Raw genomic sequence first — 19,613 nt, 5'->3', positions numbered from 1 at the left:
TGCACCATAACTGCTCGTATCATATCTACTGTTGTTAAATGAAAATACAACTTTAATTTGCTTGACAGTGTTTATCTTCTGTCTTCAATGTTCTCCTCCAAATTTACCGTAACAAATTTATATCATTCGCCTCTCTTTGTCATATGGAATCTCATCCTTTGAAATCCTATTTTTCTATATAAGAGCTAATGACAATCTACTTTCAATCAATCATATATAGATACTAACTTTATAAAATCACCGTGCTAACTTACGTGTCGAGCTACACCGAGAGTCTACATTACAGAGATCACTCTGACAGCATTCTTCACATGTAACTGTTGGTTTAAAACTGTCTTCAAAAGTTTGATTAAATGGACTTCTGTCCATCTCTTTATTTGCTCTTTTTCCAACTTGATTTATGGTCGCACATGCCTTGAAACAAAGAGCACGATTATAGTATGGTTAAGGCTTAAAGAGAAATAAAGAATACTTTTGATGACCTTAAGGTTGCTTTTGCTTCATATGTTTTTTCGCCATTGATGCATACTCCCACGCCCATTTAATGTGTATATCTTTTTCCAAAGAGAATTTCAAAAATAGAATCCAATGATATTATTACACAAATCAGTGTCTGGATGAGGTTAACATATACTACTTATTTTTATGTATAGAGAATAATGGGTCAACTTAAAAAAAAATGGCCCAAAAAATAGAGACAAAAAAGGCAAAAAAACGAAAAAGACAATAATATGGGTGTTAAAATATAGAAAATAGAGAATAATGGACAACGTAAATAAAGAATAAATTAAGAAATGGTTCTCCCATCCATACCATTCTAAATAAACGTAATGATTAAAAACAAATAGTTTTAAACAATTCTGATCTTTCAAAATAACTGTAAACGCAATAAAACTATTGACGATTTTTTCAATTTCATAATGTAAAAAATTACTCAGGTGGGGCAAGACAATACAATTGATAGGTTAAGGCGGGACAATACAAATGATAGGTCAAGGTGGGGCAATACAATAAATACGTCAAGATGATGGAAATAAAATAAGTACAACAAGGAAGGACAGACGGAACCACATCTAAAAGAAAAGTGGCAAAAAGATAAGCAACAGATAAAAAAAAACAGCATAAAAGATTTAATTAAAGTTTCTAAACATAAGGGTTACTTCGGGTTTGTTTGATATGAGAAACTATTAAGTCTAATGCTGGTACGCACGATACATTTAGAGAACTAGGTCATAATAATGCCACTCAAACTTAGTATCTAATTTAATTCGATAATATCTTTAAAAACTGCAACAGCAACAAAACAAAAAAACTGTCTCATTTTTAGCTCACCTGGCCCGAAGGGCCAAGTGAGCTTTTCCCATCACTTTGAGTCCGTCGTCCGTTGTCGTTAACTTTTACAAAAATCTTCTCCTCTGAAACTACTGGGCCAAATTAAAGCAAACTTGGCCACAATCATCATTGGGGTATCTTATTTTAAAAATGTGTCCGGTGACCCGACCAACCAACCAAGACGGCCGCCATGGCTAAAAATAGAACATAGGGGTAAAATGCAGTTTTTGGCTTATAACTCAAAAACCAAAGCATTTAGAGCAAATCTGACATGGGGGGTAAATTTGTTTATCAGGTCAAGATCTATCTGCCCTGAAATTTTCAGATGAATCGGACAACCCGTTGTTGGGTTGCTGCCCCTGAATTGGTAATTTTAAGAAAATGTTTCTGTTTTTGGTTATTATCTTGAATATTATTATAGATAGAGATAAACTGTAAACAGCAATAATGTTCAGCTAAGTAAGATTTACAAATAAGTCAACATGACCGAAATGGTCAGTTGACCTCTTTAGGAGTTATTGCCCTTTTTAGTCAATTTTTAACCATTTTTCGTAAATCTTAGTTATCTTTTACAAAAATCTTCTCCTCTGAAACTACTGGGCCATATTAATCCAAACTTGGCCACAATTATCTTTGGGGTATCGAGTTTAAAAAATATGTCCGGTGACCCATCCATCAAATGAAGATGGCCGCCACAGCTAAAAATAGAACATAGGGGTAAAATGCAGTTTTTGGCTTATAACTCAAAAACCAAAGCATAAAGAGCAAATCTGACGGGATTAAATTGTTTATCAGGGGAAGATCTATCTGCCCTGAAATTTTCAGATGAATCGGACAACCCGTTGTTGGGTTGCTGCCCTTGAATCAGTAATTTTAAGGAAATTTTGCTGTTTTTGGTTATTATCTTGAATATTATTATAGATAGAGATAAACTGTAAACAGCAATAATGTTCAGCAAAGTAAGATTTACAAATAAGTCAACATGACCGAAATGGTCAGTTGACCCCTTTAGGAGTTATTGCCCTTTATAGTCAATTTTTAATCATTTTTTTTCCGTAAATCTTAGTTATCTTTTACAAAAATCTTCTCCTCTGAAACTTCTGGGCCATCTTAATCCAAACTTGGCCACAATCATCTTTGGGGTATCTAGTTTAAAAAATGTGTCCGGTGACCTGGCCATCAAATCAAGATGGCCACCACGGCTAGAAATAGAACATAGGGGTAAAATGCAGTTTTTGGCTTATAACTCAAAAACCCAATCATTTAGAGCAAATCTGATAACGGGTAAAATTGTTTATCAGGTCATGATCTATCTGCCCTGAAATTTTCAGATGAATCAGACAACCCATTGTTGGGTTGCTGCCCCTGAATCGGTAATTTTAAGGAAATTTTCCTGTTTTTGGTTATTATCTTGAATATTATTATAGATAGAGATAAACTGTAAACAGCAATAATGTTCAGCAAAGTAAGATTTACAAATAAGTCATACATGACCAAAATGGTCAATTGACCCCCTAAGGAGTTATTGTCCTTTATAGTCAATTTTTAACAATTTTCATAAAAAATGTAAATTTTTATTAACATTTTCCACTGAAACTTACGGGCCAAATTCATTATAGATAGAGATAATTGTAAGGAGCAAGACTGTTTAGTAAAGTAAGATGTATAAACACATCACCATCACCAAAACACAATTTTGTCATGAATCCATCTGCTTCCTTTGTTTAATATTCACATAGACCAAGGTGAGCGACACAGGCTCTTTAGAGCCTCTAGTTTATACTATAATATACATTAGAATGACAAGAATTATCAAAAATATTGAACAGTTAAACAGACCACACGAAAAACAGTATCCTATTTCTTTGTAGAAACATAGACGTACTAGCAATGACAACAACAACAACGAACAAATGATCCTGATAGGAATGTCTTGATGGCGTATGCAGAAAATAACAGAAATTGGCTAAATAATAGATCATAGAAAGAAATAGGCTAAATGATAAATAATAGAAAGAAATAGGTTTAAAAATAAATTTTAGAAAGAAATTGGCTAAATAATAAATAATAGAAAGAAATAGGCTTAATGATAAATAATGGAAAGAAATAGGTAATGAATTATAGAAAGAAAATTGGCTAAATAATAAATAATAGAAAGAAATAGGCTATATGATAAATAATAGAAAGAAATAGGCTAAGTAATAAATAATAGACAGAAATTGGCTAAATAATAAATAATAGAAAAAATAGACTAAATGATAAATAAAAGAAAGAAATAGACTAAATAATATATAATAGAAAAAAATTTACAAAAAATAAAAACAATAGAGAACTCATCAAACGAATAGAAAAAAACTGTCATATTCGTGACTTGGTACGGGCATTTCCTGGTGTAGAAAATTGTGGTTTTATAGCTAACTAAAGGTTTCACTTGTATGACAGTCGCATAGAATTCAATTGTATTGACAATAATGTGTGAGCAAAACAAACAGACATAATTGGCAAAAATGCTAAAAATTAGATATACTGTTGATAGGGTCATTTTTACAAAAACTGTAGATAAATCTTTTACGGAATTTAACCAACATTGAAATCACATCCATTTTAAATTTATTAAATTCCATATGAAAGTTGAGGTCACTACAGTTCCCAAAATGCGACGGGGGCATAAACAGATATTTCTCTTCTCTTTTTTTTGCAGTTTTCAATGTTATTATCGAATTGAATTCGATATTTATTTTAATTGGAATTATATTTTTTTAGCAAATATTATGTCTGATAATGTTGGTCATTCAATTTTGTCAATAAAACGGAACTATAAAAAACTGTCATACAAGTGAGAGGTTTATCTAGCTATAAGACCATATTTCTTCAGAATAAATGCCTGTACCAGCTCAGGAATATGACAGTTGTTTTTTCACTCGTTCTGTTGATTGTTAATGTTTGATATTGTCAGTTTTTATGGACTTTCCATTTTTGAATTTACCTTGGAGTTCGGTATTTTTGTTTTACGTTTTTAACACGCCTAAAAAATACACGAACGGTTACTATAGCTGACCTAATACCACTTTGGATTCGCTCTAAATACACCTTTTTACCTCACTATCAGAGAATTTCAACATTTTAACGCATTTAGGGAATAAGGGCTTGCATGTCCTAAAGTTTTTAGTACTTCGGCTTTTGATTTCTGAGAAATGAAGCGGACAAGTTCAGGTGCAAAAACCCGAAAACAGTAGAAGAAAAGAACTAAGCTAACACAAAAAGTCTAAAATTAGAGAAACATATTTCGTTTTTTTTTTATTCAAGTGACGAACATGAGAAATTGACAGATATAAGTAATCTTACATCCACTTCATCCGAACTTTGGTGGATAGTTGTCTCATTGACAATGACACCACATCTCTTTATTTTTATTATTTTTGTAAATAGAAAAATGGCTTAACATTTAGGCATTGAGATTTTTCGAACCTACTCCAAACTCTTTTAGAACAATCGTATGTTTACAAGTAATTTCGAATTTTAAAAACCACTATACAAGTGGGTTTATAATATGATTTTTTTTTAATTCTTTATTATAAATATGAGAAGAAATTATAACAGAAAGATTCACTTATATCGATAGCTCTAACTTCCTACATTTTGATGCGTTTCATAACTCTTTGCAATCTTAATTATATTCGTATTATTATTTAAGTATATATTAGTTAATTTGCATTTCACATTATTTGATTCATAGATGCTGCATAAGTGGGTCTCAATTACATAAATTAAGTACAACATATTTTAAAAGTCCTTGCGAGTCATAATTGGTAAATCTAGAAAAGCGCTTCCGACTCCTCAACATTTTATTTTAAAACTCTTGGTCGATGCCGTTGCTGCTGTCTCTGATGATATCATTAGCACAATAGTCAATGGGTCGGTTTTGACATGATTTACAACACTTTTTTTTAAATTCGCTCATGTTAAATTTATGAATTGCTAAGAAACTAAGGTTCTAACTACATCAGGCAAAGTTGAACTTAGATGGATTTGGCTATTCTTTTTATATTCCTTTATGTAATAAGAAACTCACATATTCAAGTAATTATATACATCATTGGATTTCCATTTTTATGTTTGAGCGTTCTTGGTGAAGGTAAATCCAGAAAATCGCTTCGTATGCACCAAAATTAGAAGTACTTCTTTCTTCAACAAAAATACAATTATATAAAAAAAAAAAAAATACTTCCTGGTGTTCTACCTGATTATCTTTACAGCCGACATCGAAAAACGTATGACCATCATCTGTTAGATACTTTAGAACAAAACATTGCTGAAAAAATAAGAAATATTGAAAAGTTTACATATGAAACCTCCCTGCAAATTAATTTTTAAAGCTTTACTTTCGGCGAAATGAAGCCACTTTACAGCATGTTCACGAAATATCTTACCGATAAATATCTCGCTTTGTGTGTTATTTTTCTTCTTGTGTGCATAAATATTGTTTATACTTTCGTCCTGGAGGAAAATGACAGCTTAAGTAATATTGATAGACGGATGCAAAGTGATGACTTGAGACCTACATGACATGTAAGCACATTTGAGACGACGAATGCCAAGTGACGCCCCTAACACAAATCCCTGTGATCCTGGATACTACTGTGCTTTATGATTACCTCAAGACCTCTAAGTTAAATTTGTAGATCCTCTTATATAATAATGACTTTCAAGTGTTGCTCTTTAACCCTGGAACGGCTGGTGCCAAATATACTCAACATAAACATGTACATGTATATACAACACGGGCCCAAACGCTACAGTCTCTCACTTTGTCTTTAAGATGAAGAACCACAATTACTGACCATATATAAACCAGAACCAGACAAATGACTAAACCTGACATAAGTACTTCGACAAATTGATAAGGCTGTTGATAACAAAGGCTTGATAAAGTATCTATCTATCTATCTATCTATCTATCTATCTATCTATCTATCTATCTATCTATCTATCTATCTATCTATCTATAAAGTTTCACTTTTATTATGTAATATAAGTTTGCCCTTTGGGAGTCAGTATCTCAGCTGGGAAAATGTTGCTCCAGGCCTTGTCGACGACACTTGGTATAGTGGGTAACCAAGCCCGTGAACATGGACACTCCACCAATCAACTGGAACGCAGAGGTTTCCAAAAGGGTGCTACGAAAAGGGGTTGAATTGAAGGTGGAGAGATGAAAAAAAGTTAATTACTTTGGGATAAGAAGAGAAATTAACCAGTGGTGAATTTCGTAATGGTCCGAAGATCAGATGTGAAACAGCTGAGTGACCCACAAGGAATTGAATAGGAAAGCGGTTGTAAAGGGATAGACTTATAGTGTAACACCTTGGTCACCTTCAATAATTCACTGATAATGAAAGATAGAAATAATAAAATATGTATTTAATCATATGAATCAGTTTTTAAAATAAAACTAGCAAATACATGATATTTAAAATACTCAAATGTTTAATATCTACAGGTATGTATTGTACATGTGCAAATGTACACTATATGGTATAACATAAGAATAGAAGCAAAAATTATTTTACACAGGATATGAAATAATGGATAGATACAAGAATCGTGATGATAACTTTTGTTGTGCCTTTTTAATTACATTTTTACTAGTTCTTATATAGCGACAATAACTTTTAGAATTCCATCTACCTAAGGTTTTAATTAAGTGATCCTCAATATTAGATCTTCCAGCTGTTTTAGCAGCTCCAATTCGAAATGAATGTCCGTTAAAGGGCTGAGGATTATATCCACAGATACCCAAAAGATGCTTTAACTTGCTAATGAAAAATTCTCTTTCTAGAGCTTTACCCGATTCGTCAATAAATAAAGCACTATTATTTTGAAATTTAAACATGGTTTTCCTTACAATCAAATAATCGTGTAAATCTTTAAATGGACAACAATCATGATTTAGCTTGTGAAGTTGAATATCAACACATATCCTGAAGGGGCAGTCTTAGACTGCTTTAAATGTAAAATAGCATAGTCAGAATAAAACAAAACATCAGATATACATAAATTGTTGTTACAATCAAATGATTTTGACCTGCGAATTGTAAATTCACCACAGCGTAAGAAACCATAAAAAGCTACTGTAAAAGCAGTATATAACATCTGGTCAATAAAAGGTGAAAAAAATCCTTCCTTAAGCTTAACACATAAATGTTGAAGGATATCAAAAGTTATGGGTAAGCGATCTTTAATGATCGGTTTCTGTAATCTTTTAATAAATTTAAAAACAAGGACAGTCTCTCTAAATTGTTACTAGAATTATTGAAAGGAGAACATATATTGTCCTTCAAGCATCTATGTCTAGTTCCACATATGTATAGTTTAATAGTCGAGTACTGTAGTTTGAGATGTTGAAAGCAATGTGTAGCAAAATATATCAATTAGATCTTCTGACACTGAATGAGGCTTGCTGTCAGTAACACTTATACCATTTAACAGCAAAATTTTTAAAAAATGATTATAACCGGTCTCATACGACACTTTTGTCCCTTCAGAAATAGAAAAATTCCATCATTTACTAACTGTTTCACTCAGTGCCACATTACTTCTGATACATTTGGAACTATGATTGGACTCTGTTCTACTTTTGGGACCAGCTTGTGAAAACGGACGATCTGTAAACGAGACAAAGCATCCGACATTTGGTTTTTAAAACCTGGAACATGTTTTGCACTAAAGTAAAAATTATATTTAGCTGCACACCAAGTCAGCTGTCTCATCAATTTCATAATTTCTAGAGTTTTTGATCTCCCCTTTTTCACAATAGCTACAGTGGCCTCATTATCACACCAGAATAATATTTTTTTTACAAGACCACTCTGGCCCCCAAAGCAGTGCTGCTACAACAATAGGATATAATTTTAAAAAAGCTATTGAAAGGTTGTTTGTCAATGATGGTAAATCCAAAGGTCAGGTTGAATAAAAGAATTTCCCCTGAAAATAGCCCCCAAATCCTATTGTTGACGCAGCGTCTGTAAATAATTCCATATCAAAGCTACTGGTAAATTCATTTTCATGAAACATAGTAATGCCATTCCAGTTTGACAAAAAACGTAATCAAAAGTCCAAGTCTGTTCTACATTCAGTGCTGAAATGCACTAAATAAAGGCAACAGTAGTATACCGCTGTTCAAAACTCATAAATCCATGGACAAAAAACAAAATCGGGGTAACAAACTAAACCGAGGGAAACGCATTAAATATAAGAGGAGAACAACGACATAACACCGAAACGTAACACACACAGAAACGGACCAAGCATCAGACAAAACACCACGAGAATAACAAATATAACATGAAAACCAAATATATGAATTTGGGATAGACAAGTACCGTGCCACGTCTTATCTCAATTTCTCAAAAATAAGAGAAAACACAAACAACTCAACGTTAAAATGCAACACACAGAAACGAACAATACTATAACAATGGCCATCTTCCTGACTTGGTACAGGACACTTTTAAAGGGGAATAAAAGTGGTGGGTTGAACCTGGTTTTGTGGCATGCCAAACCTCGCACTTTAATGGCAAAGTTAAATATAACATTGAAATGACAACATAATATTACAGGACTACAATACAAATTAATAGAACATATTAGACAAAGAAAAACATGATTAATAGATAACAAAAAGCATCAGGTTTAAAATTCAATACGCCAAAAACGCGCCTTGTCCACACAAGACTTACAAGTGACGCCCAGATATAAAAGATCGAAAGTGAAAAAAGTACAAAGTTGTACAACACTGAAGATCAAAAGTTGAAAAGGTTTCGCCAAATACGGCATACAGACAAATCTTTAACTGTAGTTGAAAAATTTATCTAATAAGAAACAAAAGACCTTACAGGTAAAATAACTCTGGAAGCAAAATTTAAATGTCCCAATAACTGTAAAAGTTCTCTTTTTGTACAAGATGATTTGTGTAATATTTTTCGAATAAAATTACATATCCTTTGCACCTTATTATCAGGTAATCTGGTTTCCATTTTTTGTGAGTTTAGTATGATACCCAAATATTCTAAACAAGTAGTAGGCCCAACTGTTTTATGACTAGCAATGGGAATGTTAAGCCGTTTAAATATTGTCATCATTATTGCCATTGTCCTCTCTCCATCTTTGTCGGGATGGTCAATTGTTAGGAAATCATCTAATAAATGCAGGATATGCTATACCTTATAGTTTTTCTCAGCAATTTAACACACTGCTTGGGAGACAGTGTCAAAAATCTTAGGACCGGAACGACATCCAAAGGTGGGCCTCACATACAAATAATACATAGATTTCCACTTAAAACAAAACAGTGGCCACTGCGTAGGTTTATAAGGACACATTTTAAATGCATCGGATATGTCGTACTTTGATAGACTTGCTTTTCTCCCACATTTTGAAATGATGCGAATAGCATTATCTATTTTCACATAAGACATAGAACAATCACTTTTGTCTATCATATCATTAACACTCATACATTCGTCATTGTGTGGTGATGACTAATCTAAAATTAATCTTTTCTTATCTGAATATTTCCCTGTTGCTACCCCTAGAGGGCTTACTCTTAAACGAGGAAAAGGAACATGTTGAAATGGCCCATACACAAAACTTTTTTCACATTCTTTCTTAATCAAGTCTGAAACAACTGTAGATTGCGACATAGCTGAGTAATTTTATTTGCATATTTTGGTATCCCATGTATCATATGTTACCATAGAATCGAAACCATTTCTTAATCCATTTATCAAATATGATCTGAAATTTATATCTGGATGATTCTGCAGCCCATGCTCAAGTTTTTCTATGTTGATAAGAGTTGATGCTTTCATCGAATAATCTTCCAAATGTACATGTAGTCATGATTTGTTATCAGGTTTAGTCTGAGTGACATCTTTGCTACTAGTGTTATTTTTGTAGGTTTGTGAATATTTTTGAGGTACATGAACATTTTGATGGTTTTGTCTATTACCTGTACATGTAGGTGCTGGGTGACTTGTAGATCTACAAGTTGAACAAGCGTGAAGAAGGTTGCATGTTGTTCTGAAGCAACCCTAACATTATTATAATTATTACATACTTCTTTACCGTCGTAAAATACTCTACTACGACCTTGTTTATCAAGCTTGTTTGGCGTGTTTGGTCTAGCTGACTTGTTGTAACCTAAGTTGCTATCTACATGTATACCCTGATTATCAGAACACTGCAATGCACAAAATTCTGTGGCATGATCAACTTGATGACATAAGGTGCATGTATTTACTCTAATACCCCCAATAACTAGTTAAAGAATGTCACGGTCTCTCTTACTCCAATCAACCTTGATGTGTTTCTCTCTTAGAAGTGTAGCTGCCTTTGTGGAGAACAGCTTATGGTAGGTATAAAATTTATCTCCATACAATTTATGGATCTGAATTAAATCTGCTTCATATGCATCAAGCTCTTCACGTCTTTCGGGATATGACACACACATGATTCACTTATATATACCAAAGGTCTGAATAAAATCTTGTATATTCAGGTTCCTGTTAAGACCCCCCGTCAGGTTTACTTGATAGATTAACTTTAATTTCATCAGCAGTGATACTGTGTGCTTGAGGGTTTTCGTAATTGGATATTAGCAATGTAGTGAAATTAATGCCCTTACCCTCAATAATATTTCTTTGAATATTAGGCGACACAATATCAACATTGGTGAATGAATCTGATCGCACTCCATATCTTGATGAATCCATTTCGGCACTAGTATGGTGAGAAAATGGTAAGGCACTTGTCGACGGACTATGGCTGAAGTTGTGATGTGCGGCGGTTCTTTGGGTTGTACCGGAAACTGCAATAAGCGGGACATCAGGAGCGTTTCGTTGTTCGTACCAATTAGCTAGATCCTAGGTCTTGGTGTAGGAATCCGTAGTTGGTCTAATGTGGGAAACGGATGGTTGCATGCTTGCCATACACTGTGTAAACGTTATTACCATTGTTGATGTAAACAAAGCGGCCATATTGTTTACATTGGAGTCCGCTATACGTCGTTTCCGGTTACAGTATCCATGCGCGTTGATGGGGCGGAACTTCTTTCATCTGTGGGTGGGTCTCGAAGTACTTCTCTCGGTTGCATAATATGGTCATCCGTTGGGACGGTTGCACCTTCTCGAATTTTATCAGTGCAAAGGCGCTCTTTGTTGTCTAGATACAGTTGTTTAAGTACTGTTTTTGAACAGCTTTTTGGAATGTTAATTCCTAACTTCCGTAATTCGTCCCGAAATATTGCACCTGTCCAATCTTCTGGATTTTTCATATCCCATTGCGAGTTTTGTGTTGCATTTTCTTCGTTGTTATATTGATGTTGTCAGTTTCTTGAACGACGGTTGCGTCTGGTTGAATAAGCCATGTTATTTACTAAAGTTTTTATAGCCGTAAAATCACGAAACTTTTTAATAAAACAGATTGAAGTTCTCAAATTTCGGGAAATAATAATCCAATATTAAATATCAAGAAGTGATTGGAATGACGAATTTTAACTGCAATGAATATTATGTCCGAGATCACTAATTCACAATGAGGTTTTAAAGAATTGTCTACAGTTCTACTGATTAATCGTAATCACACTTCGGAAATACAAGTCGTGTACAAAATACCTTGTGTCTCCAGGGCAGGAGAATGAAAATAAAGTTATATAAATCCGATTTCCAGTCTAGACAATCTTCCACAAAAAGTCTCAAGTTTAACAGCAGAAAATCATTATAATTAGTAAAACTGTAAAATGAAATTGAAATCAAATTCTATAGAGTAAACCTCATTTGTATTCAACAGCCAAATCAAATGTGAGAAGCCGACAGCCTGCAATTGTAATCTTAGAACCTAATCCCTGATAATCAGACAGACCAAATTAGGCATGACCTTTGACCTGATAATGGAATCGACTGCCCCATCTCATGGACGAAACCATACCGTCTGAATAAACAACACTTATACTCTGCATAAGTTACAATTAAAAGTATGTACATAGAGTCAAATGTATCGTTATGGACAATTACCAAAGAAGTCCGTTCATTTCAGTTCTATGTACCGTCTTGAACTTCCAGTAGTAAAACTTTCGAAACCGTTTTGATCATCTCAACGTGACATTCACATGAACCACAGGTGTAAAAATGCAACAGTTTCCTTTTCTTTCCATTTTGTCAATTGAGTGTTGGGATTTTGTGTCATCGACCATTATTTTCCTTTCAAAATAATCAAGTCTTTGAATGATTACGAATTAGTTTTTTTTTTAAATACGCGATAATGCTGTTTACATTTTATCTTTTGTGTCACATGACCATTTGCAAGAATCATAGAGTTAGAATTACAATCATGGTTTGAAAAAAAAAATGACGTCAAATGTTAGGGGAAGGATTTTTGAGTGGAGATGAGGCTTTACATTAGGTCTTACAAAGAGATACCATAAAAATTATGAAAGATACAAAAGAGATTCAATATTCTAGTATAACAAAGAGACATTCACATTCATAAGTCAAAAATAAACTGACAAAAATGTGGTGAAAAAAAGAAAAAGACTAAAACACAAACAAGAGTATACAACACAAAACAAAGAAAACATGAACCCTACCAAAAACCTGGGAGGATTTTAGGTGCTCTGGAAGGATAAATGATTCAGAGAAATGCTATTTCTATTGTTCTGAAGTAGAGACGTCAAGGTTACATAAAGCGTTCAAATATTCCGCAAATCAAAGTAGCAGCATATGTTTGTCAGATCAAAGCCAAGTTAGTAGTTGTTATATTTTAAAATGTATTTGTTTATCATAGAGCACGCCTATAACAACAGGTACTGTATCATTTGTTTTAACAAATGCACCGGGTTATATTGAAGATATAAAACATAAATGCACAGGAACCATAATAATAATTTAAGCGTATATCCGAATAGAACTTTGTAAACTAGACGTACCTCATGATCACCGCATCTTACAACGTGTGTACAACTTAATGGGTCATCAAGGGTGTTACATTTTAAGCACTCTGGTCCTCTAGCTGGAAACGGAAAGTAGACATGTTATGTAAGATAACAAATAATATTGCATAGCATGTTTAATGTACAATTATAAATAAAATGTATACAGACTGAAAGGATCATAATTCAACAAAATCTATGATTTCCTCATTGGGTGGTAGGAACTAGACCAATGCAGAAGTTTATGTATGATGATGATCACTATTGTACATTTGTTAAGAAATTGGTTCTATATCTATTTTCCAGATTTGTTTTCTATACTTGTAAACTTTTGTATGTTTTCTATGAATGAGGGATTGATTTTCATTTCTGTGTTTTTTAATGTTTCAGTCGGTTTTTTTTTCTATTCTTTATATGTTTCGCTCATTATTCTCTCTTCCTTATATTTTAGCACCCAATTGTTCTCTTTTCTTTTTTTGGTCCATTTTTTCTCTTTTTTTCAAACTCTCATTAATGATGTTAATGTTCTGACAGCAGTTTGGATTGTAAGCCATAATGCGCAATAGAGATCAGAAATTTACATCCTCCTAAAGTTGAGCAGGTCTTAAATTCGCTCTTTCAGGATTTTCGAAATAGCCCAGTTTTATTTTGCTTTTTATTTTCTAGTTTTAAGATGAAAATATGGATCATCAACATGATAGCATGTTTTGCCATTAGTGTATCATCTTGCAAATTATGATCATTTTTTTTTATTATTTGTTTGTTATAATCAAGGCCTCGTTGTTTGACCAATTGTGAAATAAATAGAAATTTGCCGGGAGATGAGGTAAAATGATTCCGATGAGTGTTTTCAAATCTAATTATTTGTCGACAGATCATCCTTATGGTTTAATCACAAACTCCCAAACCATTACCAAATTTTGAAGTGTTTCTTTTCTATCACGAGTTTCACACAAAATAAATGTATGACCTTACCTTCTGTGTGCTTATATTGGTTTAAGATCACAACCAAAACTAAACCTGTAAAACAAATAGACTGTAATGCTAGCCTTTCTACCTGCCACTAGGTTTAACGGACAATAACTCTATATTTTACAGGAAGTTGAAATGTGCAGTAATCTTACTTGCAATGATTGGTATTACAACGAATATCATGTATAATGCAGAAAATGCTTGTCGTCGGTTTTTTTTTGTATTGTGCTCGAATTGCTCATCTTTTATTTTGTGTGTGTGTCATGATTATGCTTGTTGTTAGATTGTCTTTGTTTTCTGATTTTGTTCCTTTCAACCATGGTCTTTTATTTCTTCTTGACTTAATTCGTCAAATAACAAATATAGGTTTCTATAATTCTCCCTATTTTCGTCTCGCTAACTTTGCTACCAGTAATGCCATGGTTACCTATTGTGTAAAAACTCATCAAAGATACCAGGCTTAAAATTTGTAAGTCAAACAAAAGACTCGTCAGTGATGCTCTAATAAACAAAATGTTAAAATAAATTACAGAATTAAAGAGCGTTGAGGACCCAATTCCGAGGCAGCAGTCCTTTTGCGCCAAATTTTGTTTTCCAAATGTATCAATTGCGCCAATATTCGGAACTCATTTGCGCCAATTTACCTGTACAAATATCTATCATAAATATTATTAATGATTTAATATTTATTCTTATGTTTGGCCTAAAAAGTATCATATGTTTGGAGATACTTCACCATGAAGATGTTAATCTGGAGAGAAATGACTTGAAATGCATTAGACAGTTAATGTACAGAGAGAGAAGAAAACTTATTGCTTTGCTGAATATTTAATACAAGATATGCCAAAAGAGAAGAAAATATAAGCTTTTGCTGATTATGTTTTAGCCACATATGTTGATGACACAGTGCTGTGATCCCACCATCCGTATGGGCTGAAACTCTATCTATATCAGTAATGGGACAGAAGCATTCCACAGGAATTATTATTAACTGTTTTATGCATTTCATCCTTTAATGTTTGTCTTTTTGGACAATAAAGTGAAGTTGTTACAAGCTACTAAATACATTAAAATTGGGAAGTACCCATGCAGCAGCAGTGAGAAGAAAGTATGTTTCCGAAGAGGAAACATTTGCCGTGTAAACTGCCGGTTTCAAGTCCGAATAAAGGAGGAGGGAAGTCATTTTTATTCTAATTGGCGCAATCGTATATTTTATTTTTTGGCGCAAATGATACCATGTAATTTTAAAACAGGTGGCGCAAACGTAGCATTGGAGAAAAAAGTTGTGGCGCAAAAGGACGCATTTTTAGCGCAAACGAATCTCTCCCATTTCCGAAAGGTTTTGCATAATACGGCTAATCTGTCAGACGTGTGTTTCTTAAAAATAACATTCATCAGTGGCGTTCAAATCTAAACAATTGGAAGGCAATTTGAAATACGAAGTTTGAATAGATTAAGGCAACAGTAGTATACCGCTGTTCAAAAGTCATAAATCGATTGAGAGAAAAAATATCCGTGTTACAAACTAAATCCGATGGAAACACATCAACTATAAGAGGAAAACAACGGAAGAATAGAAACACTGAATTGCAACAAAACAAACGCCAATGCAACATACATAGAAACGAACTATTTGATAACAACTGCCATATTCCTGACTTGGTACAGGACATTTTAAGAAAAAAAATGTGGGTTGAACCTGGTTCAATGGCTAGCCAAACCTCCTGCTTATATGACAATGTTAAAAATATTAAAAAATGACAACATTACGTGACAGGAATACAGTGCAAATAAATGCAAGAACACTCAGGACAGAGAAATACATAAATAAACAAGTGAAACTGCGAGCTACTGCTCACTGATGATACCCCCGCCGCAAGTGGATAATATTAATAGTGTAAAAATATGCAAGTGTTCGGTGAACAGGAAGTTGTCGAGTGATGAATCTGAAAACGCATCACACGGTATAGCTGACTTATATAAATCCTGAAACCAAATTTCAGAAATCCTTGTATTGTAGTTCCTGAGAAAAATGTGACGAAAATTTTCAACTTGGCTGTCATGTGTAAAATCATACAAGTGTTTTCGGTAAACAGGAAGTTGTCTAGTGATGAATCTGAAAACGCATCACACGGTATGGCTGACATATATAAATGTTGATACCAAATTACAGAAAGGGTGGATGTGTAGTTCCTGAGAAAAATGTGACGAAAGTTTCATGGGACGGACTGATTGACGGACGGACGGACTGACGGACAGACAGAGGTAAAACAGTATACCCCCCCCTTTTTTTTTAAAGCGGGGGTATAATAACATAATAGTACATTTCTACATGTGAACCACAGAATAACAACGAACACAAAAAACTAATTTACGACAGTACACAAATTCAGCAAAACAGAATTATGAACAGTGCGTCACACGTAGAATCAATATTTAAGGATACAGGACTAGGATATGTGTTTGTCAATCATGACAGTACTGACTACAAACATCTGATAAAACAGGTTTTACAAGACCAATATATACAAATTGGCATCAAGATGTTCAATTATCTTCCCGAGGTGTATTTTACTCTAGTTATATATTTTGGTTTTGAAAATTATTTAATAAAAACCCCGGAAAATTAAAGAATTTAGATAACAAAATTAAGAACGTCTTATTTAAAAACTCCCATTGAAACGGGGCATTGGCATAATATTCCGGCGGAAGACCGAAAATGTCACATATGTAAAGAAAATGTAGGAGAAGAATTGCACTATCTTTTTATATGTAAGTCTCCCCAACTGGTTATTTTTAGAGAAAAACGTATCCCTAGTTATTATACGAAGCATCCAATCAAGCAGAAATTATCTGTTATTTTATGTTATCTTATTGCAATCTTAATTTATATAGACAGGTGTCATCTTTTATTAGAAAGCTAAATAACTTATTGTGATATGTATATTGATGTGTATGCATTTTTATTTGTTTTTGTTTTTGTTAAATGTTACCATTGTATTAATGATTGATTGTTGGTTGCTTTACGCCGCATTAGCACAAAAAGGCTATATCGCGGCGAGTAACCCCCATTGTATTATATTTTTCGTATAAATAATACTCATTAGTAAATTTAGAAAATTGTTGAAAAACGGATATGGCAATATAAAACGTAAATAGATATGACACAGACCATTCATCTGTTTAAGAGTGTGCGTGTTTGTGTTAGTGTGTGTGTATTTGATGGGGTCTACATAATGGTCTTTTTTAAATGTTAATTAAAAAAAAATACATAATTGATCAAAAAGGAAATGTAAAAATAATTGAAAGAGAGACGAAAGATACCAAAGGGACATTCAAACTCATAAGTCGAAAATAAACTGACAACGCCATGGCTAAATAAGAAAAAGACAAACAGACAAACAACAGTACACAAAACACAACATAGAAAACTAAAGACTGAGCTACACGAACCCCACCAAATTCTTGTGGTGATCTCAGGTGCTCCGGAAGGTAAGCAGATCCTGCTCAACATATGGCACCCGTCGTGTTGCTTATGTAACCTTAAACCAGGACATAAGTTTAATTCGGTAAGTCACATTCGTGAAAAAGGGGACGACAATTAGAACATATCCGCTACCATTTGTGAAAGAGATATTCCTTAACGATCAACCAACTTGTGATGGCGTCCGTAAAATTTACGAAAGGATGATTTTAACTTCACGTTTTGGAACTCATGGTTTAACAACTTCCGTGTGAGCAGCTACCCCCTATAATAGGAAATACAAACCCTGGAATATCGTATTAAATGGGAGATATATTCTCCGTGAACAGGCTCTGCTAGAATGATGCTACATAGTAATGGAAAACTCACAATTGGAAAGCCGATATCATCTCTTTTGTAGTAAAGTTTTGTTTTCAACCGACCCGCATTGTCAATTTCTAGATGTAAGTCAAGATATGCGGAAATTTTTGCTGTATCCTTTATCTCAAGTCCGCTGGAATAGATGCGTTCAACATAGGGAACAAATTTTGAATTATTTAGTGAGAGAACATCATCTATATAGCGGAATAATTTTCTTTATCCCTAAGAAGTTCCTGCTGGAAGTCAGTCTCATATGAATAAAGGAACAAGTCAGGAAGGAGAGGAGCACAGTTGGTTTCAATAGGAATGCTGATTAAAATAGTTTCTAAATCTCTAGAAAATTAGTAAAAAGAAATACCCCAACATAGATTTTAAAAAAAAAATCTTGTTTCTGCATGTTATTGAAAAAAAAACCCGTTTGTTTCTTATCGAAATTGAAAAAAATGCTGGTGCCCCCCCAATAAACAGTGCATAAGGGATATGCGTACCTGAGTTACTTATCATAAACTTAGTATTTTATAATCTTATGACAGACTGTTGTCTGCACTAGTAGTTTCTCTTGATATATTTATTAGTCAAGTGTCATTAAGCAAGCTCGTTGATACACTTAAATAACAGGCAATTGTATCACACACCGTTCGAACGCTTGCCAGCTCAGCTGTACCTTGTGTTTTTTTCAGTTGTCAAATAGTAGCACGTTCTTGAACAAAATACAACAGCCTTATTCAAACACACTTCACAATACCAATACCGGTAATTATTTAAAGATACAAAAATGTCGTAAAATTGATTTAAACATAATCAAAATGTTTCATAAATAATAATCATCCAGCTGCTATTCAATCGCCACTGGTATCACTGGGTAAGTCGTGTGTGGTACCAAATTATCAGCCTGGTATATATAAAGAATTTTTATCTACACAATCAAATTTAAAGAAAAATATTTCATCATTGATGACAAGTACAAGTTTGACATTGCTTTTTACATACAGTCGTGTTTATTGTCTTAAAGAGAGTGATTTTTTAAGTTGTGTATAAAGTTACACCAAATATCTTACTTACAAATGGTTTTTAATCCAATGCCCATAATCTTGTTTATTCCTTGTCAGTGGAAAGTACTTAATAAGTACTAGGTCAGTGCTACCTTCTCCTGACTTAAGCTTATCTGACACGATAACTGACTAACATTGTATAATATATCAAATATTAACCTTACTATCTAGGTAAAATCACAGCCCTTGCAATTCACATAGGATGACTACTAAAATGTATCCAAAGGTTCTGATTATTTTATATGCTGTCAGAGGCACACGCTTATTGCGAAAAATTGTCCCGCTAAATTTGCAGGTCAGCGGACATAGCGAAGTGAAAAAATGTATTTGGAACATTTTATTTATTTTGAATGAAAACTGGTGAACATAACTATTTGCCAATTTAATGTGCGCCCGTCCTTCAGTAGTATTTGGAAAAGTTTATGTTTTG

The 19,613-nt window shown here is 33.4% G+C and overlaps 1 protein-coding gene across 1 annotated transcript in view; it reads right to left on the bottom strand.

Annotated features, from left to right (window-relative positions):
* Window positions 1-19,282, bottom strand: part of LOC139514592 (matrilin-4-like) — a 51,016-nt gene extending 31,734 nt beyond the window's left edge. Inside the window, exons 1-5 of the mRNA XM_071304039.1 lie at window positions 19,194-19,282; window positions 14,291-14,335; window positions 13,313-13,395; window positions 5,573-5,644; window positions 255-414 (exon numbers count right to left, since the gene is read on the bottom strand). Of these exons, the coding sequence (XP_071160140.1) occupies window positions 255-414; window positions 5,573-5,644; window positions 13,313-13,395; window positions 14,291-14,335; window positions 19,194-19,218 (385 nt within the window). The 5' untranslated portion in view covers window positions 19,219-19,282. The remainder of the gene's footprint in view (window positions 1-254; window positions 415-5,572; window positions 5,645-13,312; window positions 13,396-14,290; window positions 14,336-19,193) is intronic.
* Window positions 19,283-19,613: the final 331 nt, after the last annotated feature.

This window comes from Mytilus edulis, chromosome 1 (assembly GCF_963676685.1).
Source record: "Mytilus edulis chromosome 1, xbMytEdul2.2, whole genome shotgun sequence".
NCBI lineage: Eukaryota > Metazoa > Mollusca > Bivalvia > Mytilida > Mytilidae > Mytilus > Mytilus edulis.
Note: the sequence above shows the minus strand (reverse complement) of the source record. Positions and strands in the feature narration are given on the sequence as shown.